At 39.1% G+C, this 9,961-nt stretch overlaps 1 protein-coding gene across 1 annotated transcript in view; it reads right to left on the bottom strand.

Annotated features, from left to right (window-relative positions):
* Nucleotides 1–9,961, bottom strand: part of KIF21A (kinesin family member 21A) — a 77,048-nt gene that overhangs the window by 17,596 nt on the left and 49,491 nt on the right. Inside the window, exons 28-32 of the mRNA XM_009324374.1 lie at nt 6,669–6,729; nt 6,400–6,454; nt 4,805–5,022; nt 677–787; nt 1–120 (exon numbers count right to left, since the gene is read on the bottom strand). Of these exons, the coding sequence (XP_009322649.1) occupies nt 1–120; nt 677–787; nt 4,805–5,022; nt 6,400–6,454; nt 6,669–6,729 (565 nt within the window). The remainder of the gene's footprint in view (nt 121–676; nt 788–4,804; nt 5,023–6,399; nt 6,455–6,668; nt 6,730–9,961) is intronic.

Genomic DNA, 9,961 nt, shown 5'->3' with positions numbered 1-9,961 from the left:
TGAACTGATGTGTTTCCCTGAGAAACAGTAAGACGACTAAAAACATTCATTTCATTACGGGGCCGGCTTGGTGGGGAAGTAGGAGGTGACAGACTAGCCTCTGGGGCTCCAGAATCTGAGCTACAAGAAAAAAAGAACATCTTCTTTAACAGGTTATGAATGGTTAGAGAAGTTAAATGCAACATGCCTCAAATGTTAGATGCTTTTTTCTTAAGCAAATAAATAAAATTATAATGCTAGCTACAGATGTTTCCTAGAGAAGATAATAAACTTAAGACTACAAACTGCTGCAGAGTGCAAGGTGGCACAACGTTCAAAGTTTACGTGCTAACAGTGAAAGCTCCAGGCAGAACACACACATATGTAAAGTGAAGAAATTCTTATAAAACTGCAGGTTTTTTAGAGAAATTGATGACTTCCATTTAAAAAAAAAAAAAAAAGTCATTTGCAAATGCTCCAAAGGGTATTTTCTCAGGGCTCTGCTCCTGAGTTATTTTGTACAGAAAAATACTCTGGAAAAGGAAAAACCCACACGCAGAAGTTGAGTGGTGAATAATTTCACTGCCAACAATAAAAACTGTCCTAGAATTAAAGAAATAGAAAAATACAGTTTACTTTTCAAGAAAATATAGCCAAGGTTTAAATTATTTCAGAGAAAAATTTAAAGGAATCTTACAGTTTCTGTTCTTTTGCCTTTGTCTTTTCCATTGTTTTCTCATAGGCTTTTCTCTTGGCTAAAGGTGAAGGCTCCGGTATCTTCTTCTCTGACAGAGATGGCTGTCTAGAACTAAAGCAAGAGGAATCATTATCTTACTTTAAGGCCCTTTACATAATTGCTTTTCTTACATTAGCTGTCATTCTCCCACTCAGATATCAAATCTCAGGATGTGCTTAACTTACTATTGTCTTTCTTGAATCTACAAACTCTAAATGTGTTCTCACATTTTAATATAAAAATACACCAAGTTTATTAACATATGTTCATCAACATATGTAGAGCCAGATACTGAATATGCAAAGGAGATCTACTAATTCAACAATAAAAGAGACTGACTAAAATAAATACAGCAGAGTATGCATCTCACATTAAGAGCATGGAAAAGATGGAAGGTCTGACTAAGATCTAGAATTTCAGATTCCACAACTTTCATCTACAATAGACCACTTACAGACATGAAGAACAGAGAAATCATGATGACTCATGCATATGAATTAAACTTTGCATTAACATATTCATGTTTCAATATCAAATTCAAAATTAGGAACCCCCCTTCCCTTCTTCCTTGCTTTCCATCCCTCCTTCGTCTCTCTAGTTCTTTCTCTGAAATAATTCCAGTTCACAGTCACTATGGTCTTTCTCCCAATGTTTTAGTCCCCATTAAAAATACCGAAAAAGATCAAGAGTGCAACATTAATGCTGACACCCAAATATCATCATTTTACCACAGTCAGATAAAAAAAAAGAAGGGAATCTGGATGGTCTCCACTCTTCTGAGCTCCCATTTCTCACTAGCTGGGCAATCAGAAAAACATTTGCTTTGGTTTATCCTTTTTTTCTTGTTTTTAGAAGTTGTTTGTACTAACTTAAGGACCAGAAACACTTACTAAAAGAGAGAAAGCAGATTCTGAAAGTGTTTTTGTGCCACACAACTTTATTAAGCAGACAAAGTTCAGTTGGCAGGCCACCTGCCTGACACAGTTACTAGCATCTGATCTCAGAGCTCTACAGGCTCTGGATTTACACAGCTGCAACTTCTCTACATGAGAAAAGCTGTACCAGTTTCCCTTGAGAGAAAGTCTGTGCTATATAAAATCTATCTGGGGACTGGCATGCAGAATAACATGATTTACCAAGGAAAACACAACCAAGAACAGCTACTTGACTCAAGTAGCTGAGACTGACTATCTCAAGTGATCACATGCACACTGAACACAAGCCCTAATTGGAAGGTAGAGGTCCTACCTGTAGAACCTAGTGCCAAGAGTTGCGTGCAGACCCTAGTGTCCCCCCAGGGTCTTCAAAAGACAGGAAAAGGAGGACAAGTGATAACCTGCCTGGTTTTGCACAAAAGCCTAGCAGTTAAAGTACACAAAAAGAAGGGGAAGGTTCAATTCTTTCCTCAAGGCCAGAGCACCCATTTCTCTGCAGGGCTCCCTTACCTCTAGGCATACTCTGCAAAGGACAGAAAAAGAAAAAAAAAAAGCTGGAACAGGACACACTCCCTCCCTCTCTTTATGCTGGACCAGTATGCATTTAGGAATGCAAAAGTCCTGCAGTCACAAGGCAAATCCTATCATCAGCTCAATAGCTAGATCTTTCAGCAAGAATGACAGACTTGGGTTATAGTCTCCACTGCCATGGTTGCCTATGTGTCTACCGTGCAGCTACTACATTAAACAAACCACACCAGCAACTGGAACCCAAGCTCTTCTGCCTCACGCCAGCATCCTGCATTCTCAGACATGGAGCCAGCTCCCTCTTGCTCACTCTCTACCTGCCCCTTGAGTCTTCCATCTTTGACTCCACAGTGGCACATCCTCAGAAGGTGTAAAGAGCATGATCATAATATGAATTCTTTTTGAAAGCCTGGAAATGCAGGTATTATAAAAATGCAGCAGTCTTGCTGGAATGAACTTCCAAAGCATACATGTAAAAAACAGGTGCATGATGTCAATGACCTGAACGAAAAGGAGCAAGACACACACCTAATTACAGGTTTCCAGTGCCCTTTTAGATTTCCCAGGATATCAGACATCTGAACAGAGCTCGCACAGGACCTACAGGAGACCACTCTACTCTGAAGAGGCTGCTGTAGATTAGTTGAGCATATCAAAGGACAACAGCACTAGATGTAAACAGAATTCCAATCAAACTGTTACCCACATGCATTTAAGTATCTCTCTGAATCACCACAGATCTGAGAAAACTGAGGGGTTTCCAGAGCGGAGCAGTTTGTACATATGCAGACACCTAAATTTGCACCTAAGCATATAATTAATTTCTGTCGCTTCCAGAGAATGCATATTTTGGATGACTGTTACTGCTTCTACATCCCTGAATGCCACTTCAGTAAGTGGCGCAAGGGAGATAATGTTTATTGCAAATAAGACCACACTCTGCTCCAGAAGAATGTATTTTATTAGAAGAGATATGATGGCACTGCAGGCCCATACAGGAAGGCCAGATGGCTCACAGACAACCTTTCTTAACAATGACCAGTGACAAGCAAAAATAGCAATTCTGTATAAGTATACTGAGTTCTAGTTTTGAAAAAGCATCTTAATTACAGTGAGGAAGTCACTGCAGATTGATTGTGGGAATTTTTGATCACTTATCTGCTAAAACATGATCAATAACAAACCCAAATATATGTGAGGCCTACTGCTGATTGAATTGATTTACTGACAACGCGTAACTCTAACGCTCACAGAACGCAGTTTTGGAAAATCCTGTTTTGCCTCGTTGTTGGCTCACTTTCACAAATGAATACATTCTAGAAGATGGAGTGAGGCAAAAGTTGGTATTACCTGAGTCTTGGATGCCAGGTCATAACACTTGACGTTTTAAATCTTGAAGCTTCAAAAGTCTCTAGTGATCTCACACTAAACTGCTGAAACAAGTGGGTTTCTCCACCTATCCTCACCCCCAAGAGCATTCTTTCCAAGCAGATTCTACTTGTAAAATGCACTGAAGCCATCAGCATGGGTTAATAATTGCTGTCAGCAGTGTTTTACTGTTCATGATTGCCACCTCAAGCACATGCTGGAAATACATGGTAAAATAATACAAATTGCAAATGTACATTAGATGGAGACTGCTGTAAAAATATTATGCAAATAGGACAGATGGATAGTAAAAGATGCATAATTCCAGAATCTGTAACATGAAGATAGCTATGGGATACAGTCTTTCCATATCACTGAATGTGGCAAGCGCATTCAGTTTACGCATGAGTTTGTGCAATATAGGAGCTAGTACCTAAAAAGCCAAGAAAAGGGTCTCTAGCAGTGAATGGCTAATAGCCAACAGTGATATTGGTAAATATAAAGAGAACAGCAAGAGCAAGTGGAAAAAAAAGAAAAAAAAGAGTGCATGTGAGAGACCTGCTGGCCCCAAAGTAAAAAGACGAAAACAATATTTTTAGTTCTATTTGGCATCAAGTAATACTTTCAATTAGTAAAACTGTTCTGCAGGCAAGAGCAACCCTGCAAACAGAAAGGATTTTTGAGGATTCATAATATCCAACATGTTTCTTTCAGCTTTACACTTGTATGCTCTATTACTGTATAGACTTTTTAATTTTAAGCATGGTCCACACAAGATGACTCTCAGAAAGCTTTTACCCAATAGTTAGGACCATATACAGATACTATTACTATATTATATAAAGTTTTTTGGTTGGGTTTTGGGGTGTTGTTTTTCTTTTTTATCTCTCTGCTGTTCTAAGCAGATTCTCACTACCTCCCTAGAATGTGCATTTCCCATAGCACTAATAAAGCAAAGTATCCAAGGTACTAGATGGATTTTTCCCACTACTTAGAAACAAGGCTACAATAATTTTCCTATGACAAAGCAGCTTAACAGAACTTACATCTTCAGTAAGAAACACATTACTTACAACAGTGCATTTATACTTTCTAGAGTGGTGATGGCAGAAAAGAAGGAGGAGCTTTGTCAGTATTATTTAGTAAGCTTCAAGACTATCAACCTCCTTTGTAAAGTTAAAATAACAGATTACAAGAAATTGGCAACATGCATTTTTTCAAAAGCGAAGGACAATTAGTACAGCATGGCCAGACTTACATGCTGCCTATCTTAGAAGGTAAGCCAGATGGCGGGGGAATAAACTCTCTGTCCCTAGCAGAAGTATCATTTGTGTCAGCAGCCGTCCCACTTTCTTGGGTTTCTGCAACTGATGCAAGAGGGCCAGCCAAAGTAGAGTCTGCAGCACTGATGTCAGAGACTAAATCGCTGCTGTCTGCATATAGCAATTCCATCTGGGTAGTGGTCCTCCGGCGGGCCTGGAGACAAAAACAAACCAAGTTGCGACTTAAACATTTCGTGGTATGTGTCAAGAGTGCTACATTTAAGATTATCAATAGCTGGTAATTAGCATCCCCCTTAATTCACTTGGCAACTACCTTTAGAAACTAAATAAAAGAGCTCACCTGTACACTTTGGCAACGATTTCAGAGGACGCAAGTTAAATTCAACAGCATGAAACACTGATTTGACAACTGGTTTCCAAGGATATCCTTTCAACCAACTACAAGTGCCTGTCAATACTACAGGAGTACAATATCACTCTCCTAAGGTTTGTCCAAATGAAACATTATAAAGCAGAGAGGAATAAAGCAAAGTGTGAATTTAAATAGCTACAATTACATTGTCGTGACTTCTTACACCGATGCTTCTTCTGATACAAAAACTCTGCTTCTTACTTAGTTTATGTCACTTCAAAAGTAGTTTAGGCCAACATGAATTAAGATTTGCTCAGCATTTCAACAATTTGAAAACAACAGAAAACCTCACAAATGAGCTGAGCTTTGTGCAATACAGTCATTCTTAAAAAACTGATCATACACGTTAGGTGTCATGATGCTGTGAAATTAAAATCTATTGCTCAAGGAAAGAAAGGCCACTGGGGAATACAAAGGTCCAGTCTGAACAAAGCCATTACAAAAATGACATGTTTATTTTATGCCAACATTTTCAGACCAAACTCACTCAGGTTACCTGCCCAAAAAGAGCTGCATGCCAACGAATGCTACCAATAATGCAACAGCCAACCTAGATATATTCCTCCAAAGACAACCGTAGTTAGGAGAATGGAGGCTAAGCTTCTGTTTACTTTGCCAACTTTGTTTATGTTCCTGTGAGCACAGAAGCAAAATCGCAGTCTGCGTGTTTCCAATTCCCACTGCCATTAACATTAAACTGCAGCCAGCCTAGATATATTCCTCCAGTGCCAACTGTAATTAAGAGCCTGGAGGCCAAACTTCTGTTTATTTTATAAACTTCCTTTACATTTCTATGGCCACAGAAGCAAATTGCAAACAATAAGCTTGTTCGCAGTTCCCACTGGCATTAACTTTAAATTGCAGCCTAACTAATATTAAATTGCAAATCTACTCCAGTTTGGAGTGCAAGTAATTGGAAGAACATATCTCTTTCTGAAACTATAAAAATTCGACCACAAAATATTGAAGAAGTACATTTTTATCATTGCTTCTCAGAGAGGACGATCACACAAAAGCATATTACATAAAAATCACATGAACGGTACATTGGTTCACCTTTTGCACGTCTTCATTCACTAATGTCTCTAGAGCAAAGCAAGAGCATTCCCCAGAAGGTGCCATTAAAGTATGAATCATCATCATCATTGTACAGCCTACCTTGCTTTTGGGTTTGACTTCACCACAAAGCTTCAAAAGATCTGAAGATAATGAACTAAAAGAAAAATTGCAGAGCAGTTAGAAGTAAACAGTCATATTTACATAGAATGTGTATTTTTGATTCTTCTTTCTACTAAAATGGTGAGCAAAATGAAACAGAACAATGTCAGAGGTATCTTCTAATGCATACATAATGTGTTACAAAAAGAGGAAGTGACAGTAATTTTTCTAGAACCAGATCCAGTTACCTGTTAACAAAGATTGCTTACCTTCCTTCTGTCCCAGGACTATGCAATGGGGCATCCTCATCAGTACTATCTTCCAAATTTTCTAGAAAATTTCCAAAAGAATCATGTTAGTCTGTCTGTCTACAACAGGACGTGCAGGTTTTAAGTGCTATACAAAACAGCTCAGACAATGCAGGGATTTTCGAAATATCTTGACTATTTGCTAGCCAGTCGCCATTGAATTTTCCTGGTATCTAAACTAAGTTTTTTCATACAATCTAAATAAATCATACACCTAGGTATACTGTGCCAAATGTGGTCCTCTATTTATTGTAGCAGAGCAACAGGGATGACAGAAAAGTAGAAATAAATTCTAGAAAGAAATCTGGAAGAAGATAAAGCAAAGGAAATTAACTGCAAGACATGGAAGAGACAGGATGTAAATCAATGGACAGTGAGGATGTCTCTTCCTCCTCTTTTTTTTTTGTCATCTTCTTGCTCTAAGACAGAATCAGCCTGGTTATAATGAAAAAAAATTGTATTTTTAACTAGCTAGTGAGCTGAGTCTCAGCCTCAGCTTATACAGAATGGCACCATTTGGGCTGACAAGAAGCAAGCACTTTATTAGTGTACAAGCATTTAGGTTTCAAAACAGGATGATGCCACCATTTAATACTATAGAACTGCTTCCGAAAAAGAGATCAATTGGATTGAAGTTAATTGTAAAATGAAGCTGTTCAACACAAATGCTCCTGAAGTAAAATGTCCACAAAAGACAAAACCAGCATGCATGTCACACACTAACACTGTCAAACATCAGATTAACATGACTGCATGCAAACAGTGCAAAACATTAAGCTGAGACAACCAGTCCACGGCATGTGTAGAATCAGTTCCAAACTGTTGGGAAACCAAATCCCCTAACCTGCATGTGATTCTAATAATACATTTTAAGCATGGTTTAAGGACATAGGTAATACATTCCTGCAAGCAAAGTCCCTTATTTTTTAACATACTCATGAAATTTTAAGGGTTAAATAATCTTCTAATGACATTCCATTAGATCTCTTCTTTATTATTAGAGACACTTTAAGTTTATTAATTTCTGCCAGAAAGCAGATACCATTTGTCATGCACAGAACCAATATATTCGGTACCCTTATTAAAATAGGTTTGTCCATGTACATGTTTTAAGTGCAAGTTCATGCTTTGGAGAAAGGAAGGAAAGATATATAGTCTCCAGTTGAATTCTGAGAAGGAATGAAGAAGAGAAAAGGAAAATGCTGCCTTCTTGTGTATGCTAAATCTAAAAATGTTTCCTGAAAAAGTCAAAACCATACATCAATCTCACACCAACAATGCACTTCAGAGGCACTCAACTGCTGTATTAGTTTCAACAATGTAACCTTAATTACCAGAAATACAACAATTTTATAAAGAAAGCGGAGTCACAGGAATAGCACTCAACTTTCTTTTTTATTCCATCCCGGATTTGAGCCTACATTAAACCTTTTCTATACACGTTATTATTCTATGTCTTCTGCAGAAGAGGGGATCTAGAGTACTGCTTTTTCTAGCAAGGCACGAAAGCAGCATCAATAAAATAAATGCATTTTTTTTTAAGTTATAAGATTCATATTAGAGTGATGTTACTTCATCCCCTTCTCGAAGAACTTGCAAACAGCTTTTACAGGCAAAGTAGAAAGTGTGGGATAGCCACAAAAGATGGGATTTTATCTGTGACCTGACATGTATTGATATTTTTCTTCAGTTTGTCTGCAATTCAGCACAGGAAGACTGCAAGAAGCCTCCAGGTAGAAACCAGCACACAGAATTCACAAAAGAAGTAAGAAGAGGCAGAAGAGCAAGATTCTGCAAGAAGTCCTGAGTGAGAGATGAAAGGAGCAATAAAGTTAGTAAAGGCAGTACTGCATGCGAGGAGCATTTGAGATGACTGCTAATAAACCAATGATTGAAGAACAGTGGAGAGCTTTTCTGATGACTTCTCTTCATCCTCATGCAGAGGCAACTGAACAGTACCAGTACAATGCAATACACCAGCACAGTTCATCCAGAGGAAATGGCGTTTGACCAGCCCCCTCAAGATCTGCACATACATGGCTGTGAGTCACATCCATGAACGTCCAGATGTCACAGGTGAGGAGGAAAAGCAGCTTCTACAATTCTTCAGAAAGGAGTCACTCCAGCAACGCTTCAGGACTCAACTTTGTCGTCATGTTAACTCTTCACAAGAGCAGATGGGATAGTGAATGGCAGCTGGTTCATCCCCACACAAGGCAGGTGTGCATTCAAAACCCATCCTGAGGGTCAAAACTGAAGCCTATGATGTGCTTTTGCTGCAGACTGAACCCTTTTCTTAAGTCTAAGCTTGAATACAGGTGCACTACTACACTGGCAAATGCCCAAACTTCTTCAAGCCAAGTGTATTTAAATGGCTAAGAACTTTTGAAGATGTCAGAGCTAAAAATAGGCATCAAGGGAATGGTTCACAAGCACCCTGGAAGTGCAACCCCTCTGCTTTGGATAGGGCTGGCTGGGTACTGCCACTGATCTGTCAAGGCAGCCTGGTGAAATTGGTCTCAGGATCTGCTGCCACCCACACATCCACCTCTGGGAATCATGTCAGGTTACCAGGGAGTCTCTGCACCAACAGAGTCCCTGCTGACCAGCTGGCAGTCCCAGCCCTGAAGCCTCACTACAACGGTGTCTGAACTCCCTACAGCTCAAAACATTTAGCCACTAGTGACCTACAAAGCACAGACTATCAACAGTTTGGATTTCAGTGTGGACTGAAGTTAGTATGGCATATTCAGCCGAGATACACCCATAGTGAAGTTTCCTTCCTATAAAGTGTTGACAAGAGATCTACTGTTTCAATGCATTTAACAAGTGTCTTTCCACTGCTCCAGATGCTGTTAATAAGTAAAAGCCTGTCCAGAGATGAAGAAAACGCAATGCTAACTTCCTGGCTGGAGAAACATTGCTCTCACTCCAACAGGGGTGAACACACACAAATGCACACACATTAAGGGTCTATTTTAGATACACTATGATATTAATAACCACTGAGGTTCCTGAACAAATACTGGCCATATGCAGCAAGATGCCCTGACACAGATCTTCAGGTGTCACCCGTCAGGAAGCTAGCAAAGTTCTCACCAGCTTACACCAGATGATGATCTATACACTTTCAGTAGTCTTGTGCTTTTGAAATGTTTCAGATGCCTATGCAAACTAGCACAGGACAGCATAATGGGATTAGAAGTAACACAAGACAATACAAAAGGAACTGTTACTGACATCAGGAATATTTT

The sequence above is a fragment of the Pygoscelis adeliae genome, unplaced genomic scaffold (genome assembly GCF_000699105.1).
Source record: "Pygoscelis adeliae isolate BGI_AS28 unplaced genomic scaffold, ASM69910v1 Scaffold315, whole genome shotgun sequence".
Taxonomy (NCBI): Eukaryota; Metazoa; Chordata; class Aves; order Sphenisciformes; family Spheniscidae; genus Pygoscelis; species Pygoscelis adeliae.
The sequence above is the reverse complement of the archived record's forward strand: the minus strand, read 5'-3'. Positions and strand labels throughout refer to the sequence as shown.